A 20,170-nucleotide genomic window follows, 5' to 3' on the forward strand; every position below is an offset into this window, starting at 1 on the left:
AATGAAGGAGGATACTTCCCATGAAACCTCTGCAGGTGTCAATAGTATTGAAAGTGGGATTTCTGCCCTGATACCATCATGAGGGGTGATATGATAGCCATGTTCAAATATATGAAGGGATGTCACATGGAGGAGGGAGAAAGGTTGTTTTCTGCTGCTCCAGAGAAGCGGACACGGAGCAATGGAGCCAAACTACAAGAAAGAAGATTCCACCTAAACATTAGGAAGAACTTCCTGACAGTAAGAGCTGTTTGACAGTGGAATTTGCTGCCAAGGAGTGTGGTGGAGTCTCCTTCTTTGGAGGTCTTTAAGCAGAGGCTTGACAACCATATGTCAGGAGTGCTCTGATGGTGTTTCCTGCTTGGCAGGGGGTTGGACTCGATGGCCCTTGTGGTCTCTTCCAACTCTATGATTCTATGATTCTATGATTCTATGAGCACACATTCTCAGGAACGCACAATAAAAAGGACTTTTGGAGGGACAGCTTGGAAATAATATAGGAATCTGCTGCTCTAATTCTATCTACATTTAATCATATATGTCAGGATAAATATGAAGGAAAGAGTGTGTCAGAGTGTGTGTGTGTGTGTGTGTGTGTGTGTGTGTGTATGTGTGTGTGTGTGTGTGTGTGTTTGTGTGTGTGTGTGAGAGAGAGAGAGGGAGAGAGAGAGAATGAGTTGTAACCTTTCCCTCAAGGCCATCATGATAAAATGTAAAAATATTATCCCACCTTAAAAGTTAAGTCCTAACAAATTACAGTACGTAATGCGCATGCAATGGGAGGTTAATGGGAGGTTGCCTGTTTTTTAAAGCAACAACCACAGAGGAAGTCAGGTCCAAAGTAAGTAGTTGGATTATTTTTTAATAGGTCATAGGATGAAATGCAACTCCAGCGAGAATTATCCACAGCTCATTGCCATCCGATAGCTCTTTGGTATTTCCCCCTCCCCTTTTTTTAAACTGAAGGATCACAACATTGTCAACCAAAGCTTAGGCAACAAATCCATCGCTGATTGACTATTGTAATGTGAGAAGCAGGGGGGGGGGGACTTCATGGCTGTAATCCAACAGAGGAAGCGCAGAGCAATTGCAGGGTACCTTGCTAAAGAAAGCTGAAACCCCACCAAGCAACCGACAGGAGGGGAAGGGGGAGGCTATTGGACTAAAGTCCACCCCCTCCTCTAGTCCCTTTCCTGAACAGACTGGCAGCATATGAGCTTCTAAAAAAAAAAAAAAAAGATGCTAAATATGCACAGCATTGCTATTGGAACAGGCAGGAAAATTGTGCTGTTCGTGTGTCTTCCAGTCCAACAATGTGTGTGCAAGTCTGATTTCGCATGTATCTTGTCCCTAGCAGAGTGGGGCACATCCATGACTCCAGACCAGCATAAAACTAGGGTATTGTCATCCCTTTCATACATTATTTTTAATATGCATTCATGACTGTTTGTGTTCATGATGGTTGTTGTTATTTAGTCGTTTAGTTGTGTCTGACTCTTCGTGACCCCCTGGACCAGAGCATGCCAGGCACTTCTGTCTTCCACTGCCTCCTGCAGTTTGGTCAAACTCATGCTAGTAGCTTCGAGAACACTATCCAACCATCTCGTCCTCTGTTGTCCCCTTCTCCTTGTGCCCTCCATCTTTCCAACATCAGGGTCTTTTCCAGGGAGTCTTCTCTTCTCATGAGGTGGCCAAAGTATTGGAGCCTCAGCTTCAGGATCTGTCCTTCCAGTGAGTGCTCAGGGCTGATTTCCTTAAGAATGGATAGGTTTGTTCTTCTTGCAGTCCATGGGACTCTCAAGAGTCTCCTCCAGCACCATAATTCAAAAGCATCAATTCTTCGGCGATCAGCTTTCTTTATGGTCAAGCTCTCACTTCCATACATCACTACTGGGAAAACCATAGCTTTTACTATACGGACCTTTGTTGGCAGTTCATGATGGTATCAAGCCATTTATACACAATCACACTCTGAATACTGTTCGTGACTGCCGAAGTTTCAGAGTGGCATACGGCTTTGTTTCCATTTAGTAGGTACCTGCTGAAGACTTTTTTTTCGGCCACCAATGTTCTGTTGTGCGTGTGTTTTGTCCTGCATTTGTTGTGCCCCTTCAGACAACAATAGTGCCCCAGCGGAAGCCTGCACAATAAACTCCCAGGCTTAGCATTGCAGTGTGCTTCCTGCTTTGTGTGTGTGAGTGTCACACACACACACACACACAGAGAGAGAGAGAGAGAGAGAGAGAGAGAGAGAGAGAGAGAGTGTTTACAAGTACAACAATCCTACACCCAATTTCTTGCCTGAGCTCAATAGACTTCTGAGTATGCATGCATGCATAGAATTGCATTGTAATCATACTAGGCTCAGCATTCCTCTCCTCAGTTTCACCTGTCTGGACTCAGACCCTCCAAGTGTCCCTATTTTCCAGGGACAGTACCGGATTTACAGACGTCATCCCAGTTTCAGATATGATCCTGGAATGTCCCACTTTTCCTTAGGATGTCCCTATTTTCATCGGAGAAAGGTTGAAGGGTTTGGAGTTATGTGACCCCCTGAGCCAAGGAGATAAGTAACTTTACAACCTTTAGAAGGTATCTGAAGGCAGCCCTGTATAGGGAAGGTTTTTTAAAAAATGTTTAATGTTTTATGATGTTTTTATATATGCTGGAAGCTGCCCAGAGTGGCTGGGGAAACCCAGTCAGGTAGGGTTGAAGAAGAAGAAGAAGAAGAAGAAGAAGAAGAAGAAGAAGAAGAAGAAGAAGGGGGGAATAGGATGTCCCTATTTTCATTGGAGAAATGTTGGACGGTATGTGGACAGTCCCACTTTTGATGTAGTTTTGCACTCAAGCAAATTCCCACCACATGGAGAACGGACTCTCAGGGAGATCTAGCTTATCTTTCCCCCTGAACTGCTCCTTTTCTATATTTTGGAAACTGTTTTTGCATGCGGGTGGCTGGGGGAAGCTTTTGTTGTATAAGCCCTCACATGTTCATCGTCTCCTCTATAGCTGCAAGAACAAGGCCACAGAAGAAAGGGAGCGAGAGGCCGGTGGGTGGAAGTTGCCTGCTTGGAACTAGTAACATAAAACAACATTGCCCTCTAGTGGGTTCATGACAAGTTACTTGTCAGGCCATTCAAGAGAAATGGGATGCAGCAGCAGCAGCAGTCAACTAAATGTGTTTCGGATCAGGATGGTAGAGAGAGAGAGAGAATAGGTTATCTCTTTTATAGAACCAATGTTTATTTGTTAGGAAAAACAAGCATGCTTTCCATTAATGTTTCATCATGCTCTTCTGTACCACAAAGAGCATGTGTGTTTTGCTTAAGCCTGGAGACAGGTCTGCAGAACTGCTTACGTTGTGGAAAAATATTGTGTTTCTTTATCCCCGAGTGTCATTCCAGCATTCCTAGGTGTAACTTGAAACCTGCACAGCACCCAGAAGATTATTCATCTATTAAGGCTGCTATCTCTTCCTCCAATGGATGGGGAAGAAATTTAATTTTTGTTTGCATTTTTAAACCAAGATATGAATGGAAACACAATCGCCCTTTGAAATTCATACTAAACGATTGAGTTCCTACAAATGCAGAACCGGTATTATGTGGCACCTGTAATTCCACTGACTGAAGCAGTCAAAGAGGCATCTGTGGAGCAAGGTGATCTCATAGGTAAACTGGTCTCAAGGGCTTTATACGCAAATAGCAACACCTTGTAGTGTAGTATGCTCACTGGAAGGACAGATTGTGAAGCTGAGGCTCCAATACTTTGGCCACCTCGTGAGAAGAGAAGACTCACTGGAAAAGACCCTGATGTTGGGAAAGATGGAGGGCACAAAGAGAAGGGGACGACAGAGGACGAGATGGTTAGACAGTGTTCTCGAAGCTACAAACATGAATCTGACCAAACTGCGGGTGGCAGTGGAAGACAGGAGTGCCTGGCGTGCTCTGGTCCATGGGGTCACGAAGAGTCGGACACGACTGAACGACTAAACAACAACAACAACAGCAACACCTTGAACTTGGCCCAGTAGCAAACTGGCAACCAACGAAGATCTTTGAGCACAGGTCTTCTCAGTGTTATATGCTGACAAAGCCTCACTCCTGGCAGCAGTTGTGCTCCAGCATTTTCACACTAACTGCAGCTTATGGATCAAGCGTGACGGAAGCCCCACGTAGAGCGTATTGCAGTAATTTGGTCTTGAAGTAACCAGCGCATTAACTACTGCGGCAAGGAATGCATGCCGTCCAACATTTCTCTGATGAAAACAGAGACGTCCCCTCCAACATTTCTCCAATGAAAATAGCGGGTGGCGCTGTGGCTAAACCACAGAGCCTAGGATCTGCCGATCAGAAGGTCAGCGGTTTGAATCCCTGCAACAGGGTGAGCTCCTGTTGCAAATAGCGGGTGGCGCTGTGGCTAAACCACAGAGCCTAGGATTTGCCGATCAGAAGGTCAGCGGTTCAAATCCCCGCGACGGGACGAGCTCCCATTGCTCGGTCCCTGCTCCTGCCAACCTAGCAGTTCGAAAGCACGTCAAAATGCAAGTAGATAAATAGGTACCACTCTGGTGGGAAGGTAAACAGTGTTTCTGTGCAGTGCTCTGGTTTTGCCAGAAGCGGCTTAGTCATGCTGGCCATGTGACCTGGAAGCTGTCTGTGGACAAAACGCCGGCTCCCTTGGCCAGTAAAGCAAGATGAGCGCTGCAACCCCAGAGTCGTCCGTGACTGGACTTAACAGTCAGGGGTCCCTTTACCTTTAAGGAAAAGTGGGGCATTCTGGGATCAAATCAGAAACCAGGACAGTTTCTGTAAATCCAAGACTACCCCTGGAAAATAGGGACACTTGGAGGGTCTGGAATGGCTGTAGCTGTGAAACCAGGCACAGTTTGTAAAAGGCTCTTCTAGCTGCTGGTGTGTTTATTGCAATTTCAGTCTCTGGGCAATCCCTCAAATGTGTGGGAATGTTAAGGACCGTAGGAAAGGATATATTGAATAAGTATTATCCTTCCTTCACTCACGCTAGTGAAGTGATGTAGCAAAGCAAAAACTAGCTGGAAGCTAGTTTGCAGATTCGTTTGAATCTCTTATTTAAGATTATTTCCTGGTGTCCCCTTTAATCCTTCTTAAAAGAATAAAGACACAGAAGTCTTTCTGAGTAAAGTAACAAAAAGTTTACTCACTTTATTTCAGTTCACGATATGATCCCTGAGAGGCAGACTTTACTTGGTAGTTACACAAAGAAACTGAGTTTATCTCCTATGGAGACCGAACTCATGTGCTGCCGGCTAAGAGCCAGCAGACAGCAAAAATTACATTAAGAGAATACAAAATGGCTGCAGGAGAGCAGCATGGCAGCAAGAGATAGGACAAGACAACAGACAAGAAGACAAGAAGACAGACAAGAAGATAAGAAGACAACAGACAAGAAGACAAAACAGACTGATCAAGACTCAGAAAATAGCTGCATGACTGGGCTCTTTTATGGAGTCATCCACGGGCCACAATCAGCAGCACTGATTCCACATTTAACCACCACCACCCTGGTCTGGAAGCACCCTCAGATAATCTGTCTGGAATTTACTCCATTAAATGTTGGTTTAGGTTCTCGGTTGATGTTGCCTTGAGATTAATGCAGCCTGTCTGTGTGCTTGCTGCTGCTGCTCGTCTCATAATGCCTGTTCATGCAGGTCATTTGCGAATAAGTAGATCACTACAGAGGCAATATATATTTCTGGTGTAAACCATCCCAGGCAGATTGAGCTGTGTAAAGGCTGACATGAATTCACAGGGTTTGGGGAAAGGAAGAAGCCAAAATACTGTTCTTCAGGATCAGATTAGATGTGATTTTAATTGCATTTTTGTATCCTGAGCTTGTCATCAGCTACATATTTCTTCACAAATAGCATCAGCAGGGGACAATGTGTTCCAGGACAGAAGCAGGGTATAGGGAGAGTTGCTATTTGCCCATTTTTATTTTTTAAAACAATTTCTTGCCAGAAATACCATCTAACCTTAAGCATACAATGCATTGAGAAGGCAACCAGCTTTCGCAACCAGCGACTCGTTTCAAGGCAACAAAGTATTACTGTTTTTCAGATTCTCTAAATAGCCCAAAATGATAAGTTCACTATCAGCCCTTCTTGCATTTTTTGCGAAAACAACTGTGTTACTGTTGAAAGTATTTTTATGGAATGGGGGAAACAACAGACTAGCACTACAGAAATTTCTGTACCAGTCAATCTCATTAAACAGAAGTGACATTGTATCTGTGCCACACAGTTTTGACAAATTAAGCAGAAATAAGATTTCTGCCGCCACCCTCCCCTTATAGGAAAATTAATGCCATAGTGATTCCTATTCTCATTGCTCCTCTCCCTGATCAGAACTATGGTGAAGTTACATGGAACCCCTCTCACAAGGTTGTTGTGTGGATAAAATAAGAGGATGAATAACCCTGAGTAACTGGGAGGAAGTATGGCATATATATATTTTGAAGTGTAATCAAAATAGTGTAATATTCATGTGGTAAAGGTAAAGGTAAAGGTAAAGGTACCCCTGCCCGTACGGGCCAGTCTTGACAGACTCTAGGGTTGTGCGCCCATCTCACTCAAGAGGCCGGGGGCCAGCGCTGTCCGGAGACACTTTCGGGTCAGGTGGCCAGCGTGACATCGCTGCTCTGGCGAGCCAGAGCCGCACACAGAAACACCGTTTACCTTCCCGCTCGTAAGCGGTCCCTATTTATCTACTTTGCACCCGGGAGTGCTTTCGAACTGCTAGGTTGGCAGGCGCTGGGACCGAACAACGGGAGCGCACCCCGCCGCGGGGATTCGAACCGCCAACCTTTCGATCGGCAAGCCCTAGGCGCTGAGGCTTTAACCCACAGCGCCACCCGCGTCCCTTATTCATGTGGTTACTTTACCACAAAGTGGTCAGCAGTTGTTTGAATTATCGTGGCACTATAAACGTGGCTTTTGTTGTATGTTGTGTGTTTCGAAGAGCAAGATGCTGAATTCTTTACGGACTCTCAGCATGCGGAACTGGTCATGAGGAAAAATGGGCCAATGGCTGATTTTGCCATAAGAGAAATACCGGTAATTTCCTTGAAGGAAGAGCTGCTCCGTGGCTCAAGAATCTTTGCTTTCCGAAGCAGGAAATCCAAGAGTGCTCACCTCAGCAAGTGAAAAACATAGGAATTTATTTATTTATTCAATTTATATCCCCTCTTTCTTCCTAAAAGCTGGTTCTAACCCACTTCTCCATTTATCCTCAAAACAACTCTATAAAGTAGATTAGACAGAGAGACTGTGGCTGGCATAAGGGCACCGAGTTGGCTGCACAGCTGAGTGGAGATGTGAATCCTAGCCTCAGAGATCCTAGTCCAGCACTCTAACCGCTACCCCACACTGCGGTTTTAAAAATGGGGTTTTGTGTGTGTGTGTGCCCATCATACTCTGTGGTCCTCTGAAACTGAGTAGGCCATACTAAGGTAAATTCCAACCTGTTTTTACTTCCTTATTGACATTTGCGGCAAGCACTTCTCATGGGAAGGAGACAACTCCTGATATAAACGCAGTGTAATGTAGCGGTTATAATATTGAACAGAGAGTGGAAAAATCTGAATTCAAATCTTCACAAACTCGGTGAATTCACTGGGTGTACCCGCCTCCCAGCCTAAACTGCCTCACAGGATTATCATTAAGGATAAATGTGATCGGAGAACAATGTGCAAAACCCTGAGCTCCTTGGAGTAAAGGTGGAATAGGTAAAGGTAAAGGGACCCCTGACCATTGGGTCCAGTCGTGGCCGACTCTGGGGTTGCAGCGCTCATCTTGCTTTATTGGCCGAGGGAGCCGGCGTACAGCTTCCGAGTCATGTGGCCAGCATGACTAAGCCAGAGCAGCGCACGGAAACACTGTTTACCTTCCTGCTGGAGCGGTACCTATTTATCTACTTGCACATTGATGTGCTTTCAAACTGCTAGGTTGGCAGGAGCAGGGACCGAGCAATGGGAGCTCACTCCGTCACAGGGATTCAAACCGCTGACCTTCTGATTGGCAAGTCCTAGGCTCTGTGGTTTAACCCACAGTGCCACCCGCGTCCCAAAGGTGGAATACAAAGGTGATAAATAAAAGTATAACTTGCAGCAGAAGCCATCCATTTTCCAGCAATAGCTGACCTATCTTAGAATAGTTGTTGTATGAAACAGTAGATTAATAACCCCCGTGTCATTTTCAATAGTTCAGAGAGCTGTAATAGACAGATTCCTGGCTTTATCATTTCAACAAGGTCAAGCGATGGGAGGATTTAAGACAAGTGTGAGAAAATGTCTCTGTGTATTTCATTATCTTGTCATTGCTTTTGCAGTTGCATTTGGCACAGAAACCCAGCTGAATTTTTCCAAGTAGCTAGTTTTGAAAAAGGCATGTATCCTGAAAATATGTGCCGCCATTCCAGCTCCAAGGCCCAATCTACCCTAGATCGCCCCAGAAGTTCCTTCAGGCTATGCTGCGACACCACAATAAAGTATTTCAGGCAAATGGCACATCAAATTCTTTCTCTTGCGGGTGGTCTTTTGAGAACAGTAGGGCCCTGTCTGTCCTGCAAGAGTGTTTACAACACTGGAGATCAATGGTTCACTTAAGCAAAAAGATTTACTGCACTGTAAATTGCTTGTCTAGACAGATTTGCTGCTCTGATCTCTGTAAAAGTAAATCTTTGACTCTCGTAAGGCTGCAATCCTCAAGCCACTTACCCCTGAAAAGTCCTACTAACTAGGGTGGGATTACACCACAGCAAGTGACTGCAGACCTGAAGCTTTAGAGCTACAGGGCAGATGTAATCTGCTAGGCTGGGAGCACATTATACATGGTCATGGGTTAAAAGCAGTTTCCCATCCTCCTAATCTGCTTTTCTTTGTGACTGACAAAGTGCAAATATTCTGCACGAAGTCATGTCCCCTTGAGGCAAGCTCAGCGACTGGAAAGTCTCAAAACGTAGTACACCTGACTGAGCAGAACCAGTTGACCTTTTTCTTGCAATTTCCTAGGGAAATACTGGCACCCTGTTTCCTGTGAGAGCTCATTCAAGATGCCACCAACATCGTCTTATGAGTCTAAGGCAGGCATAGGCAAACTCCGGCCCTCCAGATGTTTGGGACTACAATTCCCATCATCCCTAGCTCACAGGACCAGTGGTCAGGAATGATGGGAATTGTAGTCCCAAACATCCCAAACATCTGGAGGGCTGGAATTTGCCCATGCCTGGTCTAAGGTCTTGAAAGCTACTGACATCATGCTCTCCTGGCTTGTCTTTTTTTGAAAGTAAAAAGCCCCTTACAGGAGTGTCAACTTGGTCCTGTGATTGTGGGTGCCCAGGGCTATGGGTGCCATCCAGCATGGCCCTGGCACCAAAATTTTGTGGGCACTCAGGCACTCAGGGCCCCATATGTCTCTAGAATATCACAACAGTTCAGGCAAAAGGATCCAACAGCGAGCTCATTACAAGTGATGGACTGAACCACACCCAAATAAATGTTGAGAAATTAACTATAAACTAGTCCACATTTCACTGACGTTTTAATGTTTGTTATGTGGGTTTAAAAATGGAGGCAATGCACATAAAACAGTAAAACCAAAAGCAAACGAAGTGTAATATTCTTTAGTTTATAAGACGCATTTATTAGTTTATCCTACTGGATATTAGCCATAACAGATGTATTAGTTAACAGTAGTTTGATAGTCTACGACTCGGCTCAAACTAGGCAAGATCACTACATTATAGATCAGCTAAGTTACCAGCCTGAAATGTTTAATTGGTTAGATTAATAAATACTTTTAACCAAGTAAGAAGGTGTTCCTGATTTTAAAATTTATATATCATTTTAATACAAATCTTGATAACTGTACATAGAAAATACCATTTTAAAAGAGGCAGTTTTTCTAAGATGGCGCCTACTATGAAACATGTGTCATATTAGCTTCAAGCAGAGAAATTGTGCAACCTGATTCAGGACATTTGCTTTTGTCCACATGCAACTTTAATCAATTAATTAAAATTTATTAAGTCATATGATCAAACAGCTAAGATTTGTTGACAATGGTCCCACAAAGCACTCATTTCTCCTGCTTGCTCCTCCTAATAACTAATAGAGTCCAAGCCTTCGCAGGGCTGGAGCTGACGGAAGTTTAGACCAAAACATCTGGAAGTCATTAGGCTGGTGAACCTGTTTTTCACCCATGCTGGTGGAAAGAGCTTCTGAACACGCTCTTTGAGCCCCCCCCCTCCACATCTCCTCAAAAACTCTCTTCATATTTTTACATTTTAATTCTTTCAGACGTAGTGAAATAAATCTTCAGAACAATACGGCACTGTTGTGATCAATTTTAAGATCAAATCAACATCAAAATCAATGTTGCAAAAATCAAGTTACATCTAAGCGTGTGCCATCTGTAAACTCTGGCTCCAAAGGGACTACAGTAGCAGAAATACTTAATATATGGCATTGAAACAGGACAAAAAAAGACAGTGGTTGAAGGGCTCTTCTTACTCATAATGAAAGCCTTTCAACGAATCAAGCTCACTCTTGGCATGTTCATACCAGACAATCCAGACTGGATCTGCAGCAACATAAGCTCCAAAGAAGGATTTCTCAGATACTCTTCCCATTCTTCTTCTCTTTTTCTGTAAATCTAACTAGCATAGTCTCTTGTAACCAGTCACTGTGGATGATCCATTCAGGAATGCACTTTATGATCCTTGCCTTTAGAAGGTATATATAAAAATGGGGAGACACATTAATATCTCATGCACATGGTTAGGTTTCATAAGAGTCAGGCTGATCATTTTTGCATGTGATTTTTACAGGATAGCACATTGTGGGTGAATGGTAAACGCTACTGCTCAGATCACGGCCTTCTCGGTGGTGGCGCCTGCCCTGTGGAACGCCCTCCCATCAGATGTCAAGGAGATAAACAACTGTCTGACTTTTAGAAGACATCTGAAGGCAACCCTGTTTGGGGAGGTTTTTAATGTTTGATGTTTTATCATGTTTTTTAATATTCTGTTGGGAGCTGGGTTTCTGGGGAAACCCAGCCAGATAGGCGGGGTATGTATAAACAAACAAACAAACATTATTATTATTATTATTATTATTATTATTATTATTATTATTATAGCGGATTAGCGCTATTAGCGGTTTAGCGGCTATTAGCGGCTATTAAAGGCTTAAGGGATTAGCGGATTAGCTGCTAAAAGGCTATTAGCAGCTTAGTGCCTTAGAAAAAGGGGGTGGGGAGCGAAAAAAACAACCCCCAGGAATCGCAAGACATTTTCGTCTTGCGAAGCAAGCCCATAGCAAATTCGTCCTGCGAAGCACCTCCAAAACGGAAAACCCTTTCGTCTAGCGGGTTTTCCGTCTTGCGAGGCATTCGTCTTGCGGGGCACCACTGTATTATTATTATTATATCTGCCTTTTTTAGGGTGGCAGTGAGAAAGGTGCAATGACAACGGGAGCTTCCAGGCCAGATGTCTATTAAGCATCCATGCAGAGACGCTTGCAGAAAAACTTGTGCTGAAGTTATAGGACATTGCCTACTTGTATTGCAATGCACCTTGTGTCTGCTTGCTCAGTCCACAAGCTGGCAAGGGGTTGGGATGTGGCAGATTGTCCACCATTTCACTCCCTAGCCCCCTTACCCATTTAGGATTCCACTCCTAATTTTCATTGGGGGATAAGTCCCCCTGGACACAGTGGAACTGACTTTGGAATAGGCATGGATAGGATTGGGCAAGAAATAATGTTATTGAAGAATAGTCTTCAAAAGCCACCAGTAGCCCCTAGATGTTGGTAATGGGGAACCCTGGCCATCTCCTTCATCTGATTAAAGTTTGCAGTTCAATTACCAAGAATTCATGAGATAAGGATCCACATGTCTCGTCCCCAAATGTGACGCACTCCAACGATTGTCGAGCAAAGTCTTCTGCTGACTTCATGAAGAGGTTGGTCTTGGCCCAGTTGGTCATTGAAGTAGAGACACCCAAAGGAGTCAAAGCCTAAACCAAGAAACAAACACAGCAGCAGCAGCAACCTTTTCACAATCTTGAATGCTTTGTACATTAAAGGTAAAGGTAAAGGTACCCCTGCCCGTACGGGCCAGTCTTGACAGACTCTAGGGTTGTGCGCCCATCTCACTCAAAGAGGCCAAGGGCCAGCGCTGTCCGAAGACACTTCCGGGTCACGTGGCCAGCGTGACATCGCTGCTCTGGCGAGCCAGAGCCACACACGGAAACACCGTTTACCTTCCCGCTAGTAAGCGGTCCCTATTTATCTAGGGTGCTTTCGGACTGCTAGGTTGGCAGGCGCTGGGACCGAACAGCGGGAGCGCACCCGCTGCAGGGATTCGAACCGCCGACCTTTCGATCGGCAAGCCCTTGGCACTGAGGCTTTAACCCACAGCGCCACCCGCGTCCCGCTTTGTACATTATAGGAGGCTTAAATGACAATTAGTGGGAAAAAACATCTCCTAGGATGGACTAAAGGAGAGAAATGAACATGTTTCACATAATTAAGAAGAAAGAATAGAAAATGGCAAAAACATCCAAGGTCTCCCAGTATCTCATCTATGCAGACGATTTAGATTTATTGTAAAAGCAGAGAGATATAAATTACCTGTATGATAATTCCCTTTCCTTTATATTCTGCTTGAAGAGCTTTGGAAAACATACATACAAAAGCCTAGACAGACAAAATTAAATACATGTTAGTGTTTTGCACTTTAATTGCCGAAACATCAAGAATCCCATCCCCACCCCCCAAACACTCTGATTTATCTTTCTTATCACTAGAGATAGAAGGATTTGTTAATTTTGGATATCTCAGTTTCTAATTTTTCCAATCTTAAATCCAGTTTGCTGGATCCATTTCTACAGCAAATTTGTGAATTTTCTTTTTTTTTTAAAAGTCCTCATGAAAATTCATCAGCATTTTAGTGTGACTTTCTCCTAATAAACACAAGTTTTGCAAGTCATGCTTCCTCATATAGCACGATTTTGTAGTTTTTAAATGAATATATTCCTTTATATGCACACTTTTACCTAATATGTGCATTTCTGTAAACATGAGTTAGATGGAGAGCTGCATTGCCAAATTCGGATCAATGCAAATTTCAAAGGCTACATGGTGTTTAATGCTATGATTTGGGGTGATTTGTGATATGGAGGAAGAATATAAGCTGCAAAGGAATTTCTGGGTAGCCTGGCCAAACTAGGGCTGTTAAAAGAGCCACTGTGGGTCATGACCACAGACTGGAGTATCTACTCTGAAGGAGGCAAAGGGCTTCTGGGAAGAAGAAAGGGGAAGAAACAAACCAGAAGCTTTCTTATTAGGAATTTTAGGTCCAGAAATACCAAAAGAGCAGAAAAAACTGTTTATGTACTCTACGACAGCTGCGCGGATGTTGCTAGCCCAAAGATGGAAGAGAATAATGGTTGGCAAAGATGATGGGCTATGCCAAAATGGCAAAAATGACCGGAAAGATCAGAGATGAAGAAGATAATAAATTTAATAAAGAATGGGGGAAATTTATAAGTTACTTAAAAGAACACTGTAAACATTGGCCGGATTCTAAAAAACACACCTGCAATGTAACAAGACCTATGGTGAGAACTGAGTTTTAAGGAAGTATGGAGAACATTATAAGATGCAGTTGGAAAAGAATAACCAGGGAAACTTTGGAGGCGTGGAGGGGAGTTGAAATATACTCAGAGTCGCAAAGTGATTTCATGCTCTTTATTCAGCTCATAGTGGTGAGGAGGAATGAATGAAGTCCCCTCAAAGTATCTGCTTTATATACATTATTTACACAATGGGCTGCACATGATTGGCTAATTCCGGAATTCTACTGTAAGCCAATCAGGTTGTGGATTCACTTCTATCTGGGGCATGATTGGGTGGTTCCTGCCAACCAATCATACTGCTGCATTGTTCTAGGACCAATCGGACTGCTGCATTCTGAATCCTATTGTTCTAGGACCAATCAGACTGCTGCACTTTGGATCCTATTGTTCTAGGACCAATCAGACTGCTGCAGTTTGGATCCTATTCAACTCAGTACATAACAAGAGTCGAGGAATTTGGAGAATAATACATGTACACGATTATGACTTATTTGTGATGCTAACTGTTAAAACTAAAAATGAATAAAAATATTTTTTTGAAGAAAGGGGAAGAAAGGGTGAAATCCATCTTGGCGAGGGAAAAGGACAGGCTGCCTGCGATACTTTGGGCCAGGCTGTAAGATCTGGAACCCCTCCATGCAGACTGAGGGTGTAAATAGGCGAATAAACCTTATTTCTTAAAGTGCAAGAGTCTTCACTGTGTCTTCTATTCTCCAAAGGGACACAGATCCTCTGTTGATGCCGGTGATCCCATGTGCTCTGGACACTGCTTGGCAGTGGGCTTTTGTAATAATACGCTTTGTTTCCTCTGTAGGTTGACGAGCAGGCAGAAGAGAATCTTTTCTCCTTGTGGCACCCAGACTGTGGAACTCACTTTTCCCTCAGAGATCTAGCAGATCCCCTACCTGACGGTGTTTAGACACTTAGCAAAACAGTTTTATTACAGCATGCCCACAGTATATGAGCAGTGTTTGGGTGTTTATTCCTATCTTAGCTTCTTCTAATGTGCTGCTTGTACGGTCTCTACATCCTGTTGCTCTGAGCTGCCTCAGGTGACCCATTAATGGGATGGAAAGGCAGACAGGTAACCCCCCCCCCATATTTGCTCTGCTCTGGTCAGACCTCACCTGGAGTACTGTGTCCAGTTCTGGGCACCACAGTTCAAGAAGGACACTGACAAACTGGAACGTGTCCAGAGGAGGGCAACCAAAATGGTCAAAGGCCTGGAAACGATGCCTTATGAGGAACGGCTAAGGGAGCTGGGCATGTTTAGCCTGGAGAAGAGGAGGTTAAGCGGTGATATGATAGCCATGTTCAAATATATAAAAGGATGTCACTTAGAGGAGGGGGAAAGGTTGTTTTCTGCTGCTCCAGAGAAACGGACACGGAGCAATGGATCCAAACTACAAGAAAGAAGATTCCACCTAAACATTAGGAAGAACTTCCTGACAGTAAGAGCTGTTCGACAGTGGAATTTGCTGCCAAGGAGTGTGGTGGAGTCTCCTTCTTTGGAGGTCTTTAGGCAGAGGCTTGACAACCATATGTCAGGAGTGCTCTGATGGTGTTTCCTGCTTGGCAGGGGGTTGGACTTGATGGCCCTTGTGGTCTCTTCCAACTCTATGATTCTATGATATTTACATAAATATACGTGTGTTAGAGTGTGGAGAATTCGGTTTGAGGTGTGTCTCCTCCCTTTCACAGAACTGCACTTCTCAGGGGACATTCCAAGGCCCATGTGAAGATGCTGAAAATCACGCCAGGGACCTTCTGCCTGAAATTCATAGGCTTTACCCATGAGTTGCTACCTTGGCTTTGCTTCCAGTAGATCCTACTTCCACTGGAGATCAGGGCAGCAGGCTGCTGCTGCTGCAATTTCAATTTCCTTCTGGTCCCATAAATCCTAGAACGACGCAGAAAATGTCTAAAACAAGCACAGGATTCTTACCTTAGAGGCAGAATAGACTGCATATAATGGACAGACAAAGGTGCCTACGGCAGAAGAGACGTTCAGAATCAGTCCCTTTTGTCTGAAAAACAACATTGCAATGTAAACACTCGTTTTGTAACCTAATGTTAAACATACCAAGGGTTTCCAATAAAAAGGTAAAGGTAAAGGACCACTGAACAGTTAAGTCCAGTCAAAGGCGACAATGGGGTTGCGGTGCTCATCTCGCTTTCAGGCCGAGGTAGCCAATGTTTGTCCACAGTGATCATGATGTTCTCCAGGGAGGCATGCCCCTGGTTGCACCAAGTAACACAACTGGATTCTGGAAGTTAAACCAAAGTTAATTCCAGTTCGAAAGCTTCTTCTTGTTTTTTTCTGTTTGTTTGTTTTTGTTTGTTTTTTAAAATCTTGAACATAAGAAAGAGGTTTACCTTGATACCATCTGTTTCAAAATCATCCGTGTCATCTAAAAATATATATATACATGAATAACAACAACAACAACAACAACAACAACAACAACAACAACTTATTTATACCCCACCCATCTGGCTGGGTTTCCCCAACCACTCTGGGTTGCTTGCAACAAAATATAATAATTTATACGAGCCAGAGCATTAACACAGAGTAGACCATCTGGAATGTGCTATATACCAAACTCCACAGCTCAACATTTCATGCAAATCCACCTAATTCGCACTTCCTAAAACAATACTTTAGCCAAAACACAGCTATCCTTTGGAATCCAGCCTTCTCTGAATTTTGTGATCCAGTTCCCCAGCCAAAAAACTGCGTACAAAAATGAATATATTTGGGGACAGGTTGTAATTTGTAAGCAATTTTCCCAATATATATATATTTTTAATGTTATATTTGCTAATCTGTGCCTTTTTATTAACATTTCCCGTGTTAAACACATTTTTAGCAAATTTTTGGGTTGGAGAACTGCATGGCAAAATTTGGAGAAGTGCCATTTTCAAAGCATAGCTGCCTTTCGGTTCATGTATGATTTTGGGAAGTGGAAATCAGGTAGGTTCACATTAAACTGTGAATTGAACGGAATGTTCCTTCATCTTCTTGGCTCAGACAAGGCTTTCTAAGAATGGCAAGCATTCCGTTCAAATGTTGCACTTTTGTTCTGGCAAGCACACAACCTGCAACATGTCTCCATAAAGTGTGAAGCAGCCCACAGCAACCACAATTCAGTTTGGTCCTCAAAAACTCCTCCAGGATTTTCTCAGTGAATAAGAAACATAGCTATCACCAGCTATCCACATTGTGTGAGGAAAACATCTTTGACCACAGCCGAGATGTCTGTGAAATCTCCCACCCCCCCCCCAAAATATCTTTATTTTCCACACATGCATAGCTATTGTGTGGTACATACCTTGGTGACAGAGAAGATGTTGCAGTTGATGAGGTCCTATAGGGAATAAAAAGTAGATTACATGAGAGGCTGACTGATCTGGCGGAGAGAAAGAGTTCCAGAAAGTTCAATTGCACATACAGTGGTACCTCAGGTTACATACGCTTCAGGTTACATACTCCACTAACCCAGAAATAGTGCTTCAGGTTAAGAACTTTGCTTCAGGTTGAGAACAGAAATCAGGCTCCGGCGGCACAGCAGCAGCAGGAGGCCCCATTAGCTAAAGTGGTGCTTCAGGTTAAGAACAGTTTCAGGTTAAGTACAGACCTCCGGAACGAATTAAGTACTTAACCTGAGGTACCACTGTAATGTCTAAAATGGGAATGGAACGTGTTTGGTGCTGCAAGCATTGTTGAATTTCATCTCCCGTATTCTCCTACCGTTGGCCATCTGGCTGGAGCAGGACAGGGGTTGAAGTTCAACAACATCTGGTGGGCCACAGGAAAGAAAGGAAACATTTAAGGGTGAATCAAGGTTGTCTGTGGCCAAACATGCCTTTTAATATAATGTGGAAGAAAAAGAATGAATTTGTTTGCATGGGGCCACCCCACCAACAGGGATGAGGTGTCCTGCCTCAAATCACAGGCTTTGGGAGACCATTAAATGGGCCACAAAGTGTCAGATATAGCTTATTTATTAAAAAAAACCCACTACTCTCTCTGTGCATGAGGGGGGGTGTATTTTCTACCTTGGATATCAAGATGTTGTGGACCATTTTTCCATCTGCAGAACCATCTTTTGAGCTATGTAGTATCAAGAACGGGATGATTGTTGCACAGTGAAACATCGGCTGCCCAGAGTGGCTGGGGAAACCCAGCCAGATGGGCAAGGTGTAAATAATAAATTGTTATTGTTGTTGTTGTTGTTAGATGCACAGTGAAGATGCACTTGATTTATTCCCCAGTGATTAGGGTCAGCGGCGGAGCAAGCCAATTGTGGTGTAGTGGTGAAGAGCGGTGGACTCGTAATCTGGGTAACCGGGTTCGCGTCTTCGCTCCTCCACATGCAGCTGCTGGGTGACCTTGGGCCAGTCACACTTCTCTGAAGTCTCTCAGCCCCACTCACCTCACAGAGTGTTTGTTGTGGGGGAGGAAGGGAAAGGAGATTGTTAGCTGCTTTGAGACTCCTTAGGGTAGTGATAAAGTGGGATATCAAATCCAAACTCTTTAAATTGGGTGCCTGGGACGGCACGCATGCCCTGCGCCCTGGGCAGGGGCAGCCACCTGTGGGGTGGGGTGAGCCGGGGCAGGACGTTCCGTGGGGCCTCCAGAGTCTGCCTGCCTCCTCCCACTCAGCCGCCCTACAGCTGAGGGGGAGGCGGTGAGTGGACCGTTTGGGCAGTACGGAGCCTGAAGGCGCCCAAGCCACCGCGTCACTCCCAAGAGAGGTGCGTGGCTCAGGCGCGCTGCAGGCCCCGCAGTGAGTGCCACCCGTCATTTTGGCACCCCCCTCAGTGGTGACACCCGGGATGGCCAGCCCCTACCGCACCCCCTTCGTCCGCCCCTGTTTAGGGTGGCCATGTGTCCTACTTTGAGCGTTGAACCAGTACACATCTGGTTTAAAGCGAAGGAATAATCAGGTCGCACAGGCACGGCTGAAAGAGGAGGCAGCTGAACTCTCCGTGTCTTACTACATGGCCACCGTATCCCCCCCTAGCTAAAGGTACTGTAATCTATGCAGAAAAGATATAAATCTGGCTAGTAAATATAAGGCAGGGCACTGTCTGCTAGATCAAAGCAGCTATTCACTGGGACCAGTGAGATTTATAATATAGCCCTATTCATGTTTGTTCAGAAGCAGGTCCCATAGTTTTCGCTGAGACTTACTCCCCGTAGGTGTACATAGGATGGCAGCCTCAATTTTGCTTTCTCTTCTATGTTCAGGCCATCATAAAGTTGGGCATTATAGATTAATTCTGCTGCATTTCCCCATTCCCTTCCCTTTTGCTTGCAGGTTTTTTTCCTGTGGATTCTGCGGAGACTTTATCATTTCTGCACTATGGTCTTCAGGGAAATAAAGGAAGGTTTAAGGACTTTGGCTAAAAATAGTTGGTCCAATAACTCTGTGGAAATGTCTTATTCTAGGGGGAGTCCATGTGGTGCCCTTCACATGTTGCTGGACCACAATTCCCATCATCCCTGTTCACCGGCCATTCAGGCTGGGGTTGATGGAAATTTGCATCTAAGAACATCTGGAGGAACTTGCAATACCGGCTACACTTGCTCTGTTCAGATCAAATGTAACTTGCTTGAAATTAATTCAATGAACAATAAATGTTGTTGTTTAGTCGTTTAGTCGTGTCCGACTCTTTGTGACCCCATGGATCAGAGCACGCCAGGCACTCCTGTCTTCCAGCACCAGAATTCAAAAGCATCAATTCTTCGGTGATCAGCCTTCTTTATGGTCCAGCTCTCACTTCCATACATCACTACCCTTGCCTACCATCACTACCCTCATGGATCACTGCCTTGCCGTGGCGAAGGGGCTTGAATAACTCAGAGTAACTATGAGGTATGCCATGCAGGGCCACCCAAGGTGGACAGGTCATAGTGGAGAGTTTTGACCAAACATGATCCACCTGGAGCAGGAACCGGCAAGCCACTCCAGTATCCCTGTCAAGAAAACTCCATGGACAAAGACAATAATAAATAAATAAACTAATTTCTCCATTCCATGTGAAAGGAAAGTGTGGGCCTTCTGAGCAGTTGCTTTCAAGAGCACAAACATAGAACAATCCTTACCCCGTCATTCTCTGGTCCATTAAGAAAACGGGTTGGAGAGGGGCGAGGAAGCATTCCAACGTTGTTAACTATTAAACAGAAACATAGTGAGTCACACAACTAGTTGGCACAACTACAGTTGCTGCCGGTTTAGCTGGTTTAGCCTGATGCCTTCCAGATATTTTGGACTAAAGGACCCCTGGACAGTTAAGTATAGGCAAAGGCGACTATGGGGTTGTAGCGCTCATCTTGCTTTTCAGGCTGAGGGAGCTGGTGTTTGTCCACAGACAGCTTTCTGGGTCATGTGGCCAGCAGGCCTAAACTGCTTCTGGTGCAATGGGACACCGTGATGGAAGCCAGAGCGCATGGAAGCGTTGTTGACCTTCCCGCCGCAGCGGTACCT

General features: G+C 44.5%; 1 protein-coding gene across 3 annotated transcripts in view; it reads right to left on the reverse strand.

Moving 5' to 3' along the window:
• Positions 1 to 9,658: 9,658 nt before the first annotated feature.
• HSD17B3 (hydroxysteroid 17-beta dehydrogenase 3) overlaps positions 9,659 to 20,170 on the reverse strand; it is a 28,071-nt gene continuing 17,559 nt past the window's right edge. For all 3 annotated transcript variants that reach the window (XM_083403526.1, XM_083403528.1, XM_083403527.1), the window contains exons 6-12: positions 19,789 to 19,856; positions 17,009 to 17,044; positions 16,053 to 16,087; positions 15,622 to 15,703; positions 12,670 to 12,735; positions 11,904 to 12,053; positions 9,659 to 10,761 (exon numbers count right to left, since the gene is read on the reverse strand). In XM_083403526.1, the coding sequence (XP_083259652.1) occupies positions 10,651 to 10,761; positions 11,904 to 12,053; positions 12,670 to 12,735; positions 15,622 to 15,703; positions 16,053 to 16,087; positions 17,009 to 17,044; positions 19,789 to 19,856 (548 nt within the window). In that variant the 3' untranslated portion in view covers positions 9,659 to 10,650. The remainder of the gene's footprint in view (positions 10,762 to 11,903; positions 12,054 to 12,669; positions 12,736 to 15,621; positions 15,704 to 16,052; positions 16,088 to 17,008; positions 17,045 to 19,788; positions 19,857 to 20,170) is intronic.

Source organism: Podarcis tiliguerta (assembly GCF_965153285.1).
Source record: "Podarcis tiliguerta genome assembly, chromosome: 11".
Taxonomy (NCBI): domain Eukaryota; kingdom Metazoa; phylum Chordata; class Lepidosauria; order Squamata; family Lacertidae; genus Podarcis; species Podarcis tiliguerta.